The sequence below is a fragment of the Oncorhynchus kisutch genome, linkage group LG22, assembly GCF_002021735.2.
Source record: "Oncorhynchus kisutch isolate 150728-3 linkage group LG22, Okis_V2, whole genome shotgun sequence".
Lineage (NCBI taxonomy): Eukaryota > Metazoa > Chordata > Actinopteri > Salmoniformes > Salmonidae > Oncorhynchus > Oncorhynchus kisutch.
The window spans coordinates 5,662,873-5,685,028 of NC_034195.2; the positions used below are offsets into that span (position 1 = coordinate 5,662,873).

Here is a 22,156-nt window from a genome sequence, read left to right on the forward strand (position 1 = left end):
GGAACCAAAACACACACGATTACTTTATACATCACGCCAAGTTGTGATTCTACATTATAATGACTGAACAGCATTGTACATCTATAGGGGTTGTAAACAAAATAAAAGGGAAACAAAGGATGAATTCCATAGGGATAAATAGTGGAAGTTATGACCTTAGTTCATAGTCCAGCAACTCTTCTCTCATCTACCCAATGATATCACAGTAACTTGGTCCATTTTTAATACATGGAATAGAATACAGACAAGCGCAAATAAAAAGACAGAACCCGGGATTCAATCAAAGGCGCATTGTCGACAAACGCACTGCACTGATCAACATAACCCCACATTCCCTGACACGTGTAGAGATCACATTCAGAAGTCAGGTCAAGGTTACCTTCAAAAAGGGGAGTGCGTTTGTCTACAATGTGCCTTGGACTGAATCTCGACCAGAGTATTTAAGCCAACTTAGTCTGTGCTCTACATCTCAGGAACCACAGCATTTTAAAATGATTTTTTAAACAGTTTCCAACAAATATCTCTTAGAAAGAACAGCGAAAATATTAAATGGAAAGAGGGAAAACGAGAACAAAGACGCTGTCAGACTAAACTTACACAAGGTAACCTCAACCTTCTGTGTTTATAAAAATAAAAAAAATTTAAGCATGGGGCTTTGCCCATATAAGGAAGAAGACCAAGTCACATGGTGTTTTGGTATTTCAATTGAGGACAACTGGGGTCTACATCTGTAGCGCATACCTATATATTATTTCACAACAGCAACAAACCTAAACGTGGCTTCAATTTTCATCTTCGCCGTTGGGTGAGTTCAATGATTCAGGTAGACACACAATGTTCATGGCAAACCTTGACAATCAGTTCCCTATTTGGTTCAATCAATCAACTCAAATAACCAATGCTCAATGGTGGGTGCGCTTGTTTTGTGTCGCCCGTTGCCCCAGGTGGGTGGAGTTTGCTCATTTTAGACCATTCCATTGGTCCTACAGTGAAATCTCCAAAACGTGCATGCCAGAATAAAATGTCATTGACATTGTACCATTGAACATTGGCTACTCAGGCAAACCAACTGAATGACTGAAATAGCACAGTGGACCCTTGCCTCACAGTGGCTGTGATTAAGGACTTTAGTCAGTGCACTCGGCTTGTAAGGATCAACTACTTAGAAAAGGTCAGAAATATTCCTATACTCACAACTCAAGTTACAATATATAAAAATCTATGTATTTGAGTCTCAGAAGTGGAGTGCTGTGTAGTGCAAGCCAACCAGTGAGAATAGCAGAGGCTGTTCCACCAAGAATACAGTACAGGACAAGGGAACTTGTCATTAATGTGTTCTGGGTAGGATTGGGTGCTTCCTCAGAATGTCAGATATCCTTGAACACTATGTCTGCGTATTGAAAATAGTAATGAAGTACTTTAAACCATTGCCATCCTTTCTTGGTTTGAAATATTTTTATTTTTTATGTTTATGTTTGAGGCACAATGTGAAGACAAAATATATTATCACTAGGGCCAGATTGGAGTTTTTCCTCAGACGATGACCTGACCAGGAAAGTATTGCCTATTAGCCTAGAACTAGAGGCCAGACCAGATTTTGACCCTGGCCCCAATTATTAAAAAGAGCTGAAGAAGCTTAACATAGAAATAAAATGTCTGTTCTAGGAATTCTATTTCTCTGCTTAACAAAAGCCTTCAGAGTTTCAACCTCCCAGAGCTCCCATTTGACAACATCACGACAACAGTACACACACTCGGAACAAACAGTTAGGAGAGTCGGGACCAAGTAGCAACCCAAGTGAGAACCAAGGCGTGCTGGCTGGGACTTTGCACACAGAAGCTAAGTCTCCTCTCCAGTCTTTTCCATGGACAGAACGGAGCAATAGATAAGCCATGGTGGAGTCTTGTAGCTGTTCACCAGCAGGTGCAGGATACACTGTGTATCCACGTTTAGAGGAGCAAGTGCCATCCATTCGACTGACTGGAGTCCATGGGTAAAGGCTTTCAATGAATGTCATTCGCAGCTGAATGCTGTGTTTCTCTAAGCAAAGCTATAGTCAGAACAAAGTCAGGCGAGCTACTGTGCCCATAGATCATCCCCATCCCCCTTTTGAAGAGAAGAATACAGGTTTCGGCCTTCTCCGGTGGGCGTATTTGTGTCCTTATAAACTAGGAGTCCCTTTAAAAAATACAAAAAAAGTGTGAGTTGCAGATAGTGACTCTTGATTGACAGGATGTTAGGGGACTAGGACAGAGGAATACTGGATGTGCTTATATTAATAACAATAACGTGTGTGTATACGCCTGTAAATGTAGGTAGAGTGTGAAACCTTTCCTTTCGTCTCATGGCATCCCCGTTTTATCCCTGGCAGTGTCTGTCCATACAAAATACATGAGCATGTGTGTGGTAAGCTTTACCGTCGGCCTGTGAACAGAGTCCACGACGTGTCCTCAGACAGGGCGGTCTGTGTCTTTCCCACCGGCATATTGCGTTGGCATAGCCCACGATAACCTTGTCCATCCAGGTGAGGGGCTGGGGAAACAGCACAGCCCCCTCGAAGAAGCCCAGGTGACCCCCGTGGAGCGTCAGGGCGAAGATCACATTCGGCTTCTTTTCTGACGGGTGTGGAGAAAGATACGGTGATGCTAACAGTTAGCATGTGGTGGTGTCGTTGCGTAAACAATGGTGGATGCTGATACTACTGGCCTATTACTAGGTAAGATGCCACCAAAGTGGTATTGGGGCGCAGAGGAGTATTTCTGTCTGTAATAAAGCCCCTTTGTGGGGAAAAACTCATTCTGATTGGCTGGGCCAGGCTCCCCAGTGGGTGAACCTAGGCCCACCCGTGGCTGCGCCCCTGCCCTGTCATGTCAAATCCATAGATTAGGGCCTAATGAATTTCAATTGACTGATTTCCTTAAATGAACTAACTGAGTAAAAAGAAAAATGAAATTGTTGCATGTTGTGTTCAGTATAGATTAGGTCATTGCACTCTTACTCGAAACACAGTAAACACGATGCAAAACATCTCGAATGGTGTAACAGTGCAACTCGATGAGGTAATGAATTAGATATTGCCAATGTACTGACGATTCATTGGTTTAGTTTTGTGCAAGCTCGCAGGTAGCCCTTTCTGGTAGAGCCTCGAGTTTCCTCACAGATATGTGACTCCTAGGCCTAATTTCCTTTCCATTTCTGCCACCCAACACTCTCAGCCCTGACTCGCTCTGTCTTTATTTCCCTCTCGTAACTTTTAGTCACTGCAAACTGAACGCGAGAGGCGCTCAGATACAAATCAAAAAACGTGTACGGGACAGAGGTATAGATTATAAAAACGGGCAGCACACTGCTTTTCTAGTCAAGCCGCAACCCCGTCTTTCACTCTGGCCCAGGTGACACCGTTACAGAAACACTAGTGACCAGAGTAAATAATACAACAACCGTCAGTAAATAACACAGCCACAGGCCAGCCCTGACCAGGCATGGGCCTGTATTCACAAAGCATCTCAGAGTAGGAGTGCTGATCTATAGCCCGTCCATATCATCTTATTCATTATGACTTCATTATGAAATGATCCAAGATCAGCGTCTGTCTCCATGTAAAGTACATAAGGTTAGTGGTGAGGTGGTAGCAGCTGACCTGCGATTAGTTCTCCATATGGAGGAAGCACACGCACCGAAAACACACGGGCCAGTTTAAAAAAAAAGGCAGCTTATCAGCGCCTGAGAGGGAGCAGAGAGGCACACAGCAGAGACAGCTGCTGCCGGCCGTGCAGCCCAGCGCTGGCTGCTGAAAGGGCCCAGGCAGACTGAGGGTGGCTGGCTGGCTTCCTGACTGACCTCCAGATACAGACAGACAGCGCTAATGGGATTAAGTGCTGGCCTTTAAGGCCAGAGAGACGACGAACTGGAGTAACACTGACTGAACCCCTCTACCTTTATTAGAGAGCATGACTCTCACCCTTAAAAATCAGGTTGTGTGCGACTACATATGGTACGAGGCTACTTCCATATCCGCGTGTATGCAGTTGTCCAATACAATAGGTTTGTTTGCACTCTAGTAGCCTTTGGTGGTGAGGATAGCCTGTATACCCTTTATGGGACACGGCCACAACACAGTCCCCTATGGAACACGCAGGCCAGGCGTAGAGTTACAGGGCTCGCCAACCCCGTTCTTGGAGTGCTGCCCTCCTGTAGGTTTTCAATTCAACCCCAGTTGTAAACAGCCTGATTCAGGTTATTTAATTATTAGAATCAGGTGTGCTAGATTAGGGTTGGAGTGAAAACCTGCAGGATCGTAGCCCTTCAGCAACATGGTTGGAGCACCCTGGACTCAGGGGGAAGTAGATGCCAGCACCTTTCTCCTACAAGCCTTGTGGCTGTTGATTTACACACTAAATGGGGGTCGGCCAGTGACTCCCGGCCACTGGGGCAGAGAAATGCTTAAATGCGGGCGAGACATGGCGCACTTGCGGAAAACAAACACACCCTGTAAATAATACCACAGCACAGGGGATCGCATGGCCATGAAAAATTCAAAAAGACTGTCTGGGCAGGGAGACGCTGCAGAAAGATGGCGAGGAGGATTTATCAACACTTAGTGGTCCAAACGTAAAGAGCGTGTCCAGCAGAGAAAGGAAGAAGCGGCCAAGTTGACGTGACCCTGGTGTTGATTGAATAATTAATTGCGCTACTACTAATGACATTGCACATCGTCACAATGACCAGTTTAAAAGGATTTTGCATGAAGCTAAATGTAATCAAACAAGAATGCCCAGTACACATTTCTTTGAGGTGATTTGGCCATAAATTGCGAACTTGGTGGCCCATTTACTCCCATCGATTTGTTTTGGAAGATATCCTGTCCTGGCTACTAAAACTGCTATCACTCACTATGAATAAATAATTGGTATTAATGAATCAACAAAATGTGGTGAGTACTCAATTAGTTACAACTCTTACTGAATAGAGTGAATACCTGCGAGTGTGCGTGGGATGGTCAGAAGTGACCGATGGACCAGAGGGTCATCTGAGGAGTTGACCAGCAGTAGAGGCACATTGATCTGAAATACGATTGTCATCATCACCCTCATACATCATCATCATTAAGTTTGAAAACCACTTTGTAATCACTCTGGGCTAGGTTTCTCAAATCCTTAGTAGCTAAAATAGTCAAAAGAAAAATCTCCACAACCCAGACCGACAACCACATTAGTGGAACAATTATAAAATAAATATCTGACTTCAATCTTCGAGCAAAATTTGTGTCTGTAGGAGACTTGAGTCTGGGTTGTCAAGGGCAATAATGTACTACTTCAGCTACGAAGGCTCTGGGAGACTCCGGTCTGGTCCGTGTTCACTCACATTGTGAATGTAGTGTACGCAGCTTTCCTTCTCGTAGTACTCTTTCAGCGTGTCGTGACCATGGAACTTTCTGTGAAAACATATGAACAAAAAACAGGCTTCAGGTTATAGCAACAAGGCCACAATTACTAAAGACAAGATTATTTCAAGATGGCCACCAGAGTCAGAAAGCCGGCCGTCACCTCATGATATTGTCATCGATCTGCATGAGGGAGGTAGCTGTGTACAGTCGGCTCAGGTCTGCGTCCTCCATCTTGCTCGAGTTCATTCCAAACAAACTGCCCCTGTCAATCAGAAACAGAGTACAGGTGGTACACAATGTATGACGTAAAATAAATTCCTGCAAAAAACAATTCAGTATCAGAAATATCCCGTATGAAAAAAATATTGCAGTATGTGTATAATGTAATATAATATAATGTAATATGGCACTAAGTGCCAAATAAACTTTTTATGGTTTAATATATCTCAAAATGTATAGATGAAAGATTAATTTGCCATTTGGGTCACTTCAAAGTGATACGAGTTATAAGTACAGCAGCTTAGTACAAATGGAAGGTCAGATTTCTCCAGGTAATTATTGATAATTTACCTTGTGCACAGTCTAACGGTTCCTCTGATCCATCCACAACAGCAGCAAATCAACGCATACAGCATCTAGCTATATCCCGCTCAATACAAAATGACACTCATTATAAATGAAGAGTTGAGGGACAGAATAAACGTGTCATTTAGGGACAGTACGTTATTTATAATGAGGGACACCTGGAGAAAATCTAACTTCTGAAGTGGGCAAAGGTGAAAAGACAGCCATTATAATATGAGCACTGTATGAATCTCTTATTTGCGGTCTGCGAAAGAAACAGTCTAAGCACGGGGAAGGAGGGTTCTACTAAGCTATATGGAATTGTTACATTCCATATAGAAAGAAAAAAAAGTCATACCAAGGATCATTTAGCTATTTAATTAATGAATTAATAACATTTTAAAAAGACCCCTTGAGGTATGCATTTAAAAAAATATATATAAAAACATTATTTGTTGGGGGAAAAAAATGTTGGGGAAATATCGCTATTAGCCGAAACAAACACATTGAATAACAGATTCACTACACGAAACAGATCAAATCAATTCAAAAAGGCACTGTTGAATGACTGTATAGCCTAATAAAGGCATCTTTCGTCTAAATTATTTACATTGTAGAAAGATAGTGAAGATATCAAAACTATGAAATAACATATGGAATCATGTAGTAAGCCCCCCCCACCCCAAAAAAGTGCTAAACAAATCTAAATCTATTTTATTTTTGAGATTCTTCAAGGGTAGCTATCCTTTGCCCTGATGAAAGCTTTGCACACTCTTGGCATTCTCTCAACCAGCTTCACTTTGAATGCTTTTCCAGTCTTGAAGGAGTTCCCACATATGCTGAGCACTTGTTGGCCGCTTATCCTTCACTCTGCTGTCTGACTCATCCCAAACCATCTCAGTTGTTGAGGTCGGGTGATTGTGGAGGCCACGTCATCTGATGCAGCTCTCCATCACTCTCCTTCTTGGTAAAATAGCCCTTACACAGCCTGGAGGTGTGTTGGGTCATTGTCCTGTTGAAACACCAATGATAGTCCCACTAAGCGCAAACCAGATGGGATGGCTTATCGCTGCAGAATGCTGTGGTAGCCATGCTGGTTAAGTGTGCCTTGAATTCTAAATAAAAACGAGCAAGTCACCAACAAAGCACCGCCACACCGCCACACCACTTCCTCCATGCTTTATGATGGGAAATACTTATATGGAGATCATCCGCTCACCCACACCGCGTCTCACAAAGACTTGGCGGTTGAAAGTCTCCACTGAACAATTGATGTTGAGATGTGTCTGTTACTTGAACTCTGTGACGCATGTTTTGGGGCTGCAATTTCTGAGGCTGGTAACTAATGAACTGCAGCAGAGGTAACTCAAGGTCTTCCTTTCCTGTGGCGGTCCTCACGAGAGCCAATTTCATCATAGCGCTTGATGGTTTTTGTGACTGCACTTCCAAAGTTCTTGAAAATGTTCCATATTGAATGACCTTCATGTCATTAAAAGTAATGATGGACTGTTGTTTCTCTTTGTTTATTTGAGCCGTTCTTGCCATAATATGGACTTGGTCTATACCACCCCTACCTTGTCACAACACAACTGATTGGCTCAAAGTAATTGAGGAAAGAAATTCCACCAATTAACTTTTAACAAGGTACACCTGTTAATTGAAATGCATTCCAGGTGACTACCTCATGAAGCTGGTTAACAGAATGCCAAGAGTGTGCAAAGCTGTCATCAAGGCAAAGAGTGGCTATTTGAAGAATCTCAAATATAACATATATTTTGATTTGTTGAACACTTTTTTGGTTACTGCATGATTCCATATGTATTACTTCATAGTTTTATTGTCTTCACTAGTATCCTACAATGTAGAAAACAGTAGAGATAATAAAGAAAAGCCCTTGAATGAGTATCTAAATCCTTTGACCGGTAGTGTGAATTGGAAAGACATTTTACTGCTGTAATGTTCATTGCAGACTCCACTTGTAAATTGTCATTTTTATACAGTAGGGAAGCCTGCATGCTTGTTATAGGCTACAAGCAAACAAGAACACCAGCTGTCTGATACTGATGGAAGGGTGGCTGGCCCAGCGGCCGCTTGAGAACTATTATTATGATGATGATGATGATGATGATGACGACGTCTTATCTGGGTTTGTTTTGTCGTCCAGACAGTTTGATATTTTGTCATCACAAATGACGTAAATTAGTCTGGCTTGAAGCATGTAGCTCGTAATGGAACCATTAGGGCAATTTATTTAGGATTTCTGTCTAGGTCTTATTTCAAAGACTGAACATTGCATAGGGACTATGACAGTAGTGATATGTGTACGAACTACTGAGACGTGTGTTTTAGCAGTTGTATGTACCGGTGGGAGAGGATTATCTTCTTCATGTTGTCTGCCATGAGAAAGTTATAGAGCCTCCGACACTGGTCCCACTGTAGGAACGTCTTCTGGGCCCTGGATTAACACACACACGAGAGAGAGAGAGACAGTCAATAACGGCACCAAGTCAATACCACACAATGAGTGGTTATTTTATTGTGCATGTATTTCTACAGAGCCTTCAAAAAGTATTCATACCCATCGACTTATTCCACATGTGTTGTATTACAGCCTGCATCAAGTCTGGCTCTTGAACAGCTTCTATCCCCAAGCAATAACACTGATAAATAACTACATGGACTGAGTTAACCTGAGTATCCTCGTTGAACTTTTTATTTTTGCACTGCCTCTATGCACACTCACAGGGCCCTACACACACACATTTATACTGACTACACACACAAGCTGCTGCTACTCTGTTTATCTTATATCCTGATGCCTAGTCACCTTACCCCTATACATACACACACAAAAGCATGTGGACACCCTTTCAAAATAGTGGATTTGGCTACTTCAGACACACCCGTTGCTGACAGGTGTATAAAACTGTAAAGTTTGGTGGAGGAGGAATAATGGTCTGGGGCTGTCTGTCATGGTTTGGACTTGGCCCCTTAGTTCCAGTGAAATCTGAATGCTACAGCATACAATGACATTCTAGACGATTCTGTGCTTCCAACTTTGTAGCATCAGTTTGGGGAAGGCCCTTTCCTGTTTCAGCATGACAATACTGTGCAAAAAAACGAGGTCCGCATAGAAATGTTTTGTCGAGATCAGTGTGGAATAACTTGACTGGCCTGCACAGAGCCCTGCCCTCAACCCCATCGAACACCTTTGGGATGAATTGGAACGCCAACTGCGAGCCAGGCCTAATCGCCCAACATCAGTGGCCGACCTCACTAATTTTTGTGGCTGAATGGAAGCAAGTCCCCGCAGCAATGTTCCAACATCTAGTGGAAAGATTTCCCAGAAGACTTGAGGCTGTTATTTGATGTGTATGTGTCCACATACTTTTGGACATGTAGGGTATATGTTGGTTGACTGATCAGGGCAGAGCAAAGTGCATCCTGTCTGTTTAATGAACAAAATAAACTATTGATTAGATTTGCATGGCACAGCCAATTAGGCTTCATAGATCAGTAGCATAATTTACAAAATACTTGTTATTCCATTCTTTTGAAAATTCAATGAACTAATAATAGACGTATTTGTGATTCAATGGATTCATTAAAATAGATGCCCCACCCACATCTACACAGCCCTACTACCATGTACTCGGTGCTGGCATGGGCACGGGAGGTATAAATGGCTTATGCCGGGCCTGTTTGAAAGAGGTCATATAAACATTGGCCTATTTTTTTAAATGTTGTTAACAGGCAACATACAGTCAATCCTATGTGAAACATGTATTAGTGGTGTAAGCACTTTGGTAGCACTTAATGCGTGGGTGTGGTTTGTATAAACGGGGAACGTTTATATAACATATAGCCCGAGTTACTTACTTTAGACTATTTGCAGAGTGTTACGTGAACAGTGTCGGTGTCTAAAAGTGAACGGGGAAACAAGGCGAATTGAGGTCTATGAGAGACAATAGCAGTTGTGTGTGTATGTGGTGCTTTGCGTGAAATTAAAAAGAGAAAGGAAAAAGAGAGGACAAACACAAAAGCTACACAGGGTAAAGTGGTGGCCATGGCCTACCTATGGGTATGAACAAAGAGAGGCCAGACTGGCTGCCTGCCCCTTCCACAAATCCTCACGGGCGTGGATCTAGACACACGCATGTCCGCATGTAGCCGAATCACAGTATCAACGACGTTCTACTTGACAGTGTAGTGGGTGCCGTTTGTATACCGCTCTATTTTGATTCCACGTACCGGAGTGCGCTGTATCCCTGGCAGACACTGACGCAGCACAGCACTCTCTCCTGGTTGATCCTGTTCTCCCCCAGGAACTTACACACAATGTTTCCCCCTAGGCTGAAGCCCACCACGATGAGCAGTGTCTGGGGGAAGGCCCGCTTGATGGAACCCACCATGGCTGCAAACTCCCATGTACAACCTGGAAAAGGAATCACAGAAATGTGTATTTTGCTTTTCAACCAAATACACTGAGATGCACAAACAAATCCCAAGGGATTGAAACCCAGGGTTGGACACGGTGTAGTGCCCCTGGATAGATTTAGGGGTTAGGGGCCCTGCGCAAGGGCACAACGGCAGAAGATGGCATCTAGGATACAGATGCCAGCAACCCTCCGGTTACTGGCGCACTCCCCACCAGATTTTCCAGCTGTACTAGGGATTCAAACCGGCAACCCTCCAATTGCTGACCTGCCTCTCAAACCTCCAGGCTACCTGCCACACCTAGTAGCAGTTAGAAATACAGGTAAATGCAATACATTTATTAATTAACCAACTTTTCCACATCAAGCTTTTACTTGGAAAACTCCATACAGTGGGGCAAAAAAGTGTTTAGTCAGCCACCAATTGTGCAAGTTCTCCCACTTAAAAAGATGAGAGGCCTGTAATTTTCATCATAGGTACACTTAAACTATGACAGACAAAATGAGAAAAAAAAATTCAGAAAATCACACTAAGATTTTTTATGAATTTATTTGCAAATTATGGTGGAAAATAAGTATTTGGTCACCTACAAACAAGCAAGATTTCTGGCTCTCACAGACCTGTAACTTCTTCTTTAAGAGGCTCATCTGTCCTCCACTCGTTACCTGTATTAATGGCACCGGTTTGAACTTGTTATCAGTATAAAAAACACCTGTCCACAACCTCAAACAGTCACACTCCAAACTCCACTATGGCCAAGACCAAAGAGCTGTCAAAGGACACCAGAAACAAAATTGTAGACCTGCACCAGGCTGGGAAGACTGAATCTGCAATAGGTAAGCAGCTTGGTTTGAAGAAATCAACTGTGGGAGCAATTATTAGGAAATGGAAGACATACAAGACCATTGATAATCTCCCTCGATCTGGGGCTCCACGCAAGATCTCACCCCGTGGGGTCAAAATGATGACATGAACGGTGAGCAAAAATCCCAGAACCACATGGGGGGACCTAGTGAATGACCTGCAGAGAGCTGGGACCAAAGTAACAAAACCTACCATCAGTAACACACTACGCCGCCAGGGACTCAAATCCTGCAGTGCCAGACGTGTCCCCCTGCTTAAGCCAGTACATGTCCAGGCCCGCCTGAAGTTTGCTAGAGAGCATTTGGATGATCCAGAAGAAGATTGGGAGAATGTCATATGGTCAGATGAAACCAAAATATTACTTTTTGGTAATAACTCAACTCGTCGTGTTTGGAGGACAAAGAATGCTGAGTTGCATCCAAAGAACACCATACCTACTGTGAAGCATGGGGGTGGAAACATCATGCTTTGGGGCTGTTTTTCTGCAAAGGGACCAGGATGACTGATCCGTGTAAAGGAAAGAATGAATGGGGCCATGTATTGTGAGATTTTGAGTGAAAACATCCTTCCATCAGCAAGGGCATTGAAGATGAAACGTGGCTGGGTCTTTCAGCATGATAATGATCCCAAACACACCGCCCAATGAAGGAGTGGCTTCGTAAGAAGCATTTCAAGGTCCTGGAGTGGCCTAGCCAGTCTCCAGATCTCAACCCCATAGAAAATCTTTGGAGGGAGTTGAAAGTCCGTGTTGCCCAGCAACAGCCCCAAAACATCACTGCTCTAGAGGAGATCTGCATGGAGGAATGGGCCAAAATACCAGCAACAGTGTGTGAAAACCTTGTGAAGACTTACAGAAAACGTCATTGCCAACAAAGGGTATAGAACAAAGTATTGAGATTAAGTATTTGGTCAATAACAAAAGTTTTTCCACCATAATTTGCAAATAAATTCACAAAAAAAATCCTACAATGTGATTTTCTGGATTTTTTTCCTCATTTTGTCTGTCATAGGTACACTTCAACTATGATGAAAATTACAGGCCTCTCATCTTTTTAAGTGGGAGAACTTGCACAATTGGTGGCTGACTAAATACTTTTTTGCCCCACTGTAGGTCACACGTAACCTTAATTCAGTCACCGATGTTTTCAATCATGTCCGGCTGTAGCAGACTAATTAGAAGTAGACCAAAGTCAACTTCAACTAAATGCCAAATTGGATTGTAGCTTCCATCAATGTAATTGTCCGCATCATTTCCAATCCCTCATATATTTTTTTGTAAACACACAGTCAAAAGTTTGGACAGACCTCATTCCAGGGTTTCTTAATTTTACATTGTAGAATAACAGTGAAGACATCTAAACTATGAAATAACACATGGAATCATGTAGTCATCAAAAAAAAGTATGCAAAGCTGTCATCAAGGATAAGGGTGGCTATTTGAAGAATCTCAAAAAAATACTTAGATTTTCTTTTAACAATTGTCTGGTTACTACATGATTCCATATGTGTTATTTCATAGTTTTGATGTCGTCACTATTATTTTACAGAAAACCCCTTCAATGAGTAGGTGTTCTAAAACTTTTGACCGGTAGTGAGCGAGCGAGCGCGCGCACACACACACACACGCACACCACTTAGAAATGTCCTTGTTTTTGAAAGAAGCACATTTTTGTCCATTAAAATAACATCAAATTGATCAGAACTACAGTGTAGACATTGTTAGTGTTGTAAATTACTATTGTAGCTGGAAACAGATGATTTTTAATGGAATATCTACATAGGCATACAGAGGCCCATTATCAGCAACCATCACTCCTGTGTTCCACTGACACCTTGTGTTAGCTAATCCAAGTTGATCATTTTAAAAGGCTAATTGATCATTAGAAAACCATTTTGCAATTATGTTGGCACAGCTCAAAATCGTTGTTCTGATTAAAGAAGCAATAAAACTGGCCTTATTTAGACTAGTTGAGTATCTGGAGCATCAGCATTTGTGGGTTCGATTACAGGCTCAAAATGGCCAGAAACAAAGACCTTTCTTCTGAATCTCGTCAGTCTATTCTTGCTCTGAGAAATTAAGGCTATTCCATGTAAGAAATTGCCAAGAAAATGAAGATCTCGTACAATGCTGTGTACTACTCCCTTCACAGAACAGCGCAAACTGTCTCTAACCAGAATAGAAAGAGTGGGAGGCCCCGGTGCACAACTGAGCAAGAGGACAAGTACATTTGTGTCTAGTTTGAGAAACAGACGTCTCACAAGTCCTCAACTGGCAGCTTCATTAAATAGTACCCGCAAAACACCAGTCTCAACGTCAAAGGTGAAGAGGCGACTCCGGGATTCTGGCCTTCTAGGCAGTTCTTCTGTCCAGTGTTTGTTTTTGCCCATAATAATGTTATTTTTATTGGCCAGTCTGATATGGCTTTTTCTTTGCAACTCTGCCTAGAAGGCCAGCATCCCGGAGTCGCCTCTTCGTTGTTAACGCTGAGACTGGGGTTTTGCACATACTATTTAATGAAGCTGCCAGTTGAGGAAATTTCTAAGTGACCCCAAACTTTTGAACAGTAGTGTATACACATATTATATATCTAAATACAAACTTTTTAGACTAAATATAATAATTATTTTCCGCTAACCCTACCACCCCTCCCCTAATTGGAGTAAACTAATGAACAACACTTAGGCTTTTACTTCCAGCTTATACACACACTATATACCTTAATTGGGATAGGGGGCAGCATTTTCACTTTTGGATGAATAGCGTGCCCAGAGTGAACTGCCTCCTACTCTGTTCCAGATGCTAATATTTGCATATTATTATTAGTATTGGATATAAAACACTCTGAAGTTTCTAAAACTGTTTGAATGATATCTGTGAGTATAACAGAACTCATATGGCAGGCAAAAACCTGAGAAAAATCCAACCAGGAAGTGGGACATCTGAGGTTTGTAGTTTTTCAAACGTTTGGCCTACCGAATACACAGTGTCTATTGAGTCAAGTTGCACTTCCTACGGCTTCCACTAGATGTCAACCATCTTTAGAAACTTGAATGAGGATTCTACTATAAAGGAGGGACTCATGAGACCTCTGAGTCAGTGGTCTGGCATAGTGCCTTGGTCTCAGGACGCGCGCTCCCGACAGTTACCTCTCATTCCAGAGCTTTTCTTCAGACATAGGAATTCTCCGGTTGGAACATTATTGATGTTTTATGTTAAAAACATCCTAAAGATTGATTCCATACATCGTTTGACATGTTTCTAAAGGACTGTAACGGGACTTTGAGTTTGTCTGGACGAAGTGCTTGTGAAGATGAATTAGTGGGCTGAACACACTAACAAGTGGCTATTTGGACATAAATGATGGACTTTATGGAACAAATCAGTCATTTACTGTCGAACTGGGATTCCTGGGAGTGCCTTCTGATGAAGATCAAAAGGTAAGTGAATATTTATGGTGTTATTTCTAACTTCTGTTGACTCCAAAATTGCAGATATTTCTCTGGCTGTTTTGGGCTCTGAGTGCCGTTTTCAGATTATTCTTTTTCCGTAAAAAAAAAAAAAATCTGACACAGCGGTTGCATTAAGGAGAAGTCTCTTTAATTCTGTGAATAACACTTATCTTTTATCAATGTTTATTATGAGTATTTCTGCAAAATCACCAGATGTTTTGGAATCAAAACATTACTGCACGTAACGTGGCAATGTAAACTGAGATTTTTGAATATAAATATGCACATTATCGAACAAAACATACATGTAGTGTAACATGATGTCCTATGAGTGTCATCTGATGAAGATCATCAAAGTTTAGTGATTATTTTGATCTATGCTTTTTGTGACTGTCAGTTTTTTTACTTGGCTATGACATAACATAATCATATGTTGTGATTTCGCTGTAAAGCATTTTTGAAATCGGACATGATGGGTAGATTAACAAGATGTTTATCTTTCATTTGCTGTATTGGACTTGTTAATGTGTGAAAGTTACATATTTCTAAAAAAATATTTCTGAATTTTGCGCACTGCCTTTTCAGCGGAATGTTGTTGGAGGGGTTCCGCTAGCGAAAGAAAGAAAGGTTATGGACACATTCTATTTTGTTTGTTTTTCGTGTTGTTCTTCCTCTACCCCTCCCATCTATTTCTGATGTCCATCCAGTTTGATTTCTATTTGCCATATATTTGGAACTGTGCTGTTTCACAAAAGTTCTGAACACACACACACATTTTTTTTTACGGACACAGCATATTTTACATTCGTTATCAGTCCCACCCTTCAGCTCTATTCAACTCCACCCATCTATCCCTTAACAACATCCATATTTCTATTTGACATATTTTTTCAACTGTGCTGTTTTGAACCTTTCTATTCTCATTGTTTCTACAGATTGTAAATTAAAGATAAATCATTATTAGATTTTTGATCGATTGACTATGACTTTTCAAAATCACCTGCAGAGTTGGCTCCAGGTAATTGTTGCAATTCTTCAGCCATTTCTGGACCTGTGAACCTAAACAAGCTACATATGGACAGTATGGACAATATGCATACTTAACAGAGCCCTGGCCCGCCCTGTCGGTCTTACCGTAGGTGAACATGCGCGGCGAGGTGAGCTCGATGTTGGGCAGGGACCCCAGATGGTTGAGAACAGCACACCTGTACCCCTGCCTCTGGGAGTGATTCACAAAGGTACGGATGTAGTGCTTCTCACTGTGGTTACCAATCCCTGGGCAGATCACCATGGTGATGTCATCTGTGGAGTAAAAACACAGTAAACACACAGGTGATAAAGGGGAGTCCGTGGGTAGGTGGTGTTAGGGCAAATTGAATGAAGGCTGAAAAGCACGCGTGCAACAGGGGTCATTAGTGCACACAAATGTTCATTAGTGAACACAGAGGAACACGCTTTAAAACATTTTGCAACAGGAAATTTAACTCATTACTCAAGATAAGGAAACAGTAGACACCAACCAAAGCCAATTCCATTCGATGAATTACCTCAAAATGTCTAAATAATGCACACTAGTCACAGACCTGTTGCATTAAACCTCATTTTGAAGTGCCACTACACTGAGGACTTGAAGGGATGCGGACAGTATTGAGCACAGCTGTTTTTGTAAGCCTAACCAATAGGCTGAGTCATGCCCATATCACAGATACAGTATATGGCATGTGGTACATGACCAGACCTGGGTTCAAATACTATTTGAAATCATTTAAAATACTTTAGCTGGGCTTGATTGAGCTCATCTGGCATAATTGAACCAACACAATAATTGCAAAAGTGCAAAACCCACCCATCTACAAGTCACCTTTAGAATAGATAGGATCACGTAAGGCTAGGATTGGTTTAGCTCCAACTTACAACTTACATTACCAGAGGAGATCAGGCTTGCAGATTCAGTGCCTCTTTAAATCCCCCCTGAAAACCCACTTGATGCGAAGCACTTTGTTAACCTGTTATTGAAAAGAGCTCTATAAATAAAGTTATTAACATTCAAGCAAACACTACAAGTATTTGAAAGATTTCACATAAACTCAGCAAAAAAAGAAACGTCCTCTCACTGTCAACTGCATTTATTTCCAGCAAACTTAACATGTGTAAATATTTGTATGAACATAACAAATTTCAACAACTGAGACAAGTTCCACAGACATGTGACTAACAGAAATGGAATAATGTGTCCCTGAAAAAGGGAGGGTGTAACAGTATCTGGTGTGGCCACCAGATGCATAGAATACCGCAGTGCATCTCCTCTTCATTGACTGCACCAGATTTGCCAGTTCTTGCTGTGAGATGTTACCCCCAGGCTCGTTGCTGGCCATGGCAGAACACTGACATTCCTGTCTTGCAGGAAATCATGCACAGAACGAGCAGTATGGCTGGTGGCATTGTCATGCTGGAGGGTCATGTCAGGAAGGGTATCACATGAGGGAGGAGGATGTCTTTCCTGTAACGCAGAGATTGCCTGCAATGACAACAAGCTCAGTCCGATGATGCTGTGACACACCGCCTCAGACCATGACGGACCCTCCACCTCCAAATCGATCCCGCTCCAGAGTACAGGCCTCAGTGTAACGCTCATTCCTTCGAAGATAAATGCGGCTCCGACCATCACCCCTGGTGAGACAAAACCGCGACTTGTCAGTGAAGAGCACTTTTTGCCAGTCCTGCGACGGTGGGTTTGTGCCCATAGGCAACGTTGTTGCTGGTGATGTCTGGTGAGGACCTGCCTTACAACAGGCCTACAAGCCATCAGTCCATCCTCTCTCAGCCTATTGCGGACAGTCTGAGCACTGATGGAGGGATTGTGCGTTCCTGGTGTAACTCGGGCAGTTGTTGTTGCCATCCTGTACCTGTCCCACAGGTGTGATGTTCAGATGTACGGATCCTGTGCAGGGTTGTTATACGTGGTCTGCCATCATGTCTCCCTGTAGCTGTCTTAGGTGTCTCACAGTACGGACATTGCAATTTATTGCCCTGGCCAAATCTGCAGTCCTCATGCCTCCTTGCAGCATGCCTATGGCACATTCATGCAGATACTTTTATTTTACCTTTATTTAACCAGGCAAGTCAGTTAAGAACAAATTCTTATTTTCAATTACGGCCTAGGAACAGTGGGTTAACTGCCTGTTCAGGGGCAGAACGACAGATTTGTACCTCGTCAGCTCGGGGATTTGAACTTGCAACCTTCCGGTCCAGATGAGCAGGGACCCTGGGCATCTTTCTTTGGATGTTTTTCCAGAGTCAGTAGAAAGGCCTCTTTAGTGTCCTAGGTTGTCATAACTGTGACCTTAATTGCCTACCGTCTGTAAACTGTTAGTGTCTTAAAGACCGTTCCACAGGTGCATGTTCATTAATTGTTTATGGTTCATTGAACAAGCATGGGATACCGTGTCTAAACCCACTACAGTGAAGATCTGTGAAGTTATTTGGATTTTTACTAATTATATTTGAAAGACAAGAGTCCTGAAAATGTTTTGTACTTGAACCCAGGTCTGTACATGACGTGGTACAGTACATGACACTGAATATCTCGGAGTAGGGTGAAGCTGCCCCAGCCGAGACACTGATCTTGGGTCATTTTTGCATTTCCTCACTAAAGGTTAAGGTTAGGATTGGTGCAGGGGAAGCTGAGCCTAGTTCTGCACCTAGGGGAATATTCACTCTGGAGCGAATATCTCACCTCCAGTGCGGTGGTCCCCCAGCGACTCGAAGAGGTCAAAGGTGGCAGTGGCTCCATCCTGCATGAGGAGGTACTTGCGCACCCCACAGGGGTTTGGGGAGCTGACACGCCCCATCTTCCCATACAGGGCAGTCTGGAGGTGTCCACTCTTCCCCCACAGCAGCGGTGGTTCGTACCTGTGTGAATACACAAACGGGCAAGAGTGGATGTGTGAGAGCCAAAGTGATGTAAGAGCAGTAATGTCAGTGCCTTGTGGAACATTTTGTGTTGTGAGCATGGTATGAAATCCCAGTGTGAACTGGTACATTCCACACACACACACGTGCATGGAATCACACACAAAATCTAGCATGACTTTAACATGAAAACATCTCATTTGTGGGCCTCCCGAGTAGTGCAGTGGTCTAAGGCACTGCATCACAGTGCTAGCTGTGCCACTAGAGATTCTGGGGTCGAGTCGAGGCTCTGTCGCAGCTGGCTACCCATGGGGCGGCGCACAATTGTCCCAGTGTCGTCCGGGTTAGGCCGGCAGGGATGTCCTTGTCCCATCGCGCACTAGCAACTCCTGTGGCGGGCCAGGCGCAGTGCACGCTGACACGGTCACCAGGTGTATGACGTTTCCTCCGACACATTGGTGTGGCTGGCTTCCGGGTTAAGTGGACATCGTGTCAAGAAGCAGTGCGGCTTGGTTGGGTTGTGTTTCGGGGGAAGCACGGCTCTCGACCTTCGCCTCTCCCGAGTCTGTACGGAAGTTGCAGCGATGAAACAATTGGATACCACGAAATTAGGAAGAAAAAGAGGTATAACAACAACAAAAAAATAATCTAATTTGCAAGTAACTCTGGATCCTAGCTGTACCTCTAGCATGTACCTCTAGCATCTACCTCTAGCATCTACCTCTAGCATCTACCTCTAGCATCTACCTCTAGCATCTACCTCTAGCATCTACCTCTAGCATCTACCTCTAGCATCTACCTCTAGCATCTACCTCTAGCATCTACCTCTAGCATCTACCTCTAGCATCTACCTCTAGCATCTACCTCTAGCATGGTCTTTCCATCTCATGCAAAGAAACACAACTAAGTAACCTCCTTTCCCCACTCTGTGACCAGGCTTTGGCCTGTAGGATCAATTATATATCACTGGTAGCAAGACATTAACATCTTCATGTCTCATGGAAGCCATTTACATTTTACAGCAAATATGCCTCAATGAAAAACAGCTCCTTGAGTTAGAGAGTTTATCTTTAAAAAATGTTCACTTCATCCATGTAAAGACAGTGTAATTTAGCCATGCTAAGTCTGCAGTGTGGTCCATAGTGTAGATGTTATGTAATTGCGATGTGGCTGTAACATAATACAGTGTTAATAGGACACCTATACCCACACACAGGGTGGACTGGACAGCCGTTGACTGATGCAGGGAGTGTTGAGGACTGGTCTAACAGGGAGGTACGGTGAGAAGGGCACGATCGCGACTGGGTTGAAAGTGATCACGACTCAGGGGGAAAGGAAAGATTAAGGATGTTTATGAAAGTGGGATAGTATGTCCTGTAGCTACAGTACATGTAGGTTTATGAGTATGAGCTTGTGACTGTCTGTGTGACATGTACCAGTCTGCTCTGGAATGTGATATTGATACCATAGTCACAACAACATAACATGTTCCAGGAAGCACTGCATGGCATGACTGCTATTTCGCTCACAAGTGTGTGTGCTTGCTCTCAAGTAGGCCTATGTGTGCTCCGGTGCATGGAAACAGTGGACATGGTTTGCGTCCCAAATGGCACCCCATTTCCTATATAGTTCATTACTTTTGACCAGGGCTCTATAGGTGATAATGTCTGTGTCCCAAATGACATCCTATCTGCTGGGTAGGTATCAGTACTCACTCTTTGGTCAGGATGGGGCAGGACTTGAGCAGATAGCGGTTGAGGGGCGTGTCCCGATAGGTGACGTCAGGCGGAGCCGTGGGACTCTTCAGATTCAGACAGCGCACCAGGAAATAGAGTACCGTTGCGACGGCAGCCAGCTTCATGCCATCAAACATGGCTGGCATCTCGGGGGCAATGGTGTGGACGTCGCCTGGCTCCACGAGTGCACTCATGGTTGACAGAGAGGACCTATGTCTAGGCACAATTAACATATGATCACAACAGCAACACATGGCACACAGGTGCAGAGGGTATATAAAGAGTCACATGCAGTCATAGCATTGATACATCATGTAAATTAGAGCGTGATAAGAATAATGAGATAAAATATGACCACAATAAGACTGGCTCCACGAGTGGTGCACTCGTCAATAAGACTGATTTGAAGTTCACAAAGAGCAGAAAGAAACGAAGTCGGTTAGACAGTGTCAAACATTTTTGCCCACCTTGTTCAATAACTAATGATACTCAGTCACCCCCTGGACATGCATTTCAGAATCTGGCAGCGCTGAAAAAGGGGAACAAAACGTCACCCAAATAGTTAACTGTCAGCATATTGTTGAATGCAAAAGTCTAATCTGTTTGACTTTATGTAGATACAAATTACATTATATACATCATTTTACAAATTCCGATCATTCGGACGTTATTATTTAGCATTGAAGTCGTTAATGTTTGTGTTAGAGTTGAATTTGCGCGAGACAACTCATTCTACGTTTACAATCTGGTCTAGAATAGAATACAGAAATGTTACCCACTTTTGATACAGTGAAACACGCAGAAAAAGTAGACTGCCCTCTGTCAGCCGACAACCCTCATTTCAGCACACACGCAGTAGCAATTGTTTCTATAAAAAAAAGCCAGCAAGTCAGCTGGTTGGCAACCATGCACAACGTACCATTTGTTTTTACCTCAAAGATATTTTCGCGGTCTACTCGAGCTTTCGTCCGAATCAGTGTCCTTACATGCATGTATGTATGTTTACAAGCTGTGTTGCTCTCTGTGCACAGCTGCTCCGTGTAGTCACGGACTGTTTACTACAGCGGAACAGAGTTGAAACACGCGAGCACCTAGCAACTGCAGCCCGACTTCCTACTGCAGAAGAGGTGATTTACATATACCTATTTTTTATTGGAGCTCAGTTACCGCTACGTCACATGTTGGGTAATTTTCGGTGCCCAGTTTTGGGCCACGGCGAAGTCGGCTCAAAACAAAAACAAAGGGGTGTGAGAACGTGAACTAGCTCAGCGCGTTTTCTGCCTTACCAATGAAACTTGTTTGAACATATATTTTATGGGAAAGAGCTGTATGCTTCTGAACGATACGCAATGCTGCCTTGTTAACAATATGACCGAGCTGCGCAGATTCCTGTTCGTTTTGAGAAGGGCACTCACCGTTTTCACGTCACGGGCTAATGCGCTGTGCACTTATAGAACAAAATGTTTTGCGCATAGCATGATACCTATGGGATTCACCATCTACGTATAAAAAGGTAGTAATTGATAAGGATACATAAAAAGTATTTCGTTATACCCAGTTGGATTATTATTTGAGATGCATATTATGTTTTACTGTAGCCCCCTTCAATGTTTTCCATGTTGTCAATACTTCCTGAGAAGTATTTGTGGTGTTGTAAATCATGATTTTACAATGTATATATTAATAACCATTTAATCTTTCATTTTGCGCTACTTGTGTACAGCACTTACAATTTCGCAATAACTGTCACAAACTCCTTAGTGCCGCAGCAGTCTAAGGCACTGCATCACAGTGCTAGAGGTGTCA

The 22,156-nt window shown here is 42.9% G+C and overlaps 1 protein-coding gene across 5 annotated transcripts; it reads right to left on the reverse strand.

Moving 5' to 3' along the window:
- Positions 1-183: 183 nt before the first annotated feature.
- Positions 184-21,740, reverse strand: LOC109867282 (monoacylglycerol lipase ABHD2). Of its 5 annotated transcripts, none has more exons than XM_020456346.2 (13): positions 21,283-21,474; positions 21,130-21,218; positions 20,818-20,879; positions 20,330-20,566; positions 18,439-18,614; positions 15,837-16,004; positions 10,203-10,386; positions 8,314-8,406; positions 5,548-5,649; positions 5,366-5,435; positions 4,980-5,064; positions 2,419-2,616; positions 184-2,179 (listed from the first exon to the last, which is right to left on the reverse strand). In XM_020456346.2, the coding sequence occupies exons 4-13, from the start codon at positions 20,542-20,544 to the stop codon at positions 2,163-2,165; spliced, it is 1,308 nt and encodes a 435-aa protein (XP_020311935.1). In that variant the 5' UTR covers positions 20,545-20,566; positions 20,818-20,879; positions 21,130-21,218; positions 21,283-21,474; the 3' UTR covers positions 184-2,162. The 5 variants fall into 5 exon arrangements, with proteins under 5 accessions (XP_020311935.1, XP_020311936.1, XP_020311933.1 ...); XM_020456347.2 differs by having other exon boundaries at positions 21,337-21,464; XM_020456344.2 differs by lacking the exon at positions 21,130-21,218 and having other exon boundaries at positions 21,270-21,740.
- Between the last annotated feature and the right edge of the window lie 416 nt (positions 21,741-22,156).

Excerpts from the sequence above, each read along its gene's own strand:
- LOC109867282 (XM_020456344.2), bottom strand. The coding sequence starts at position 20,544 with ATGAGTGCACTCGTGGAGCCAGGCGACGTCCACACCATTGCCCCCGAG. Across the intron at positions 8,407-10,202 it reads CAGGGATACAGCGCACTCCG|GGCCCAGAAGACGTTCCTAC; the intron begins GTACGTGGAATC and ends GTGTTAATCCAG. Across the intron at positions 5,436-5,547 it reads ATCGATGACAATATCATGAG|AAAGTTCCATGGTCACGACA; the intron begins GTGACGGCCGGC and ends ATGTTTTCACAG.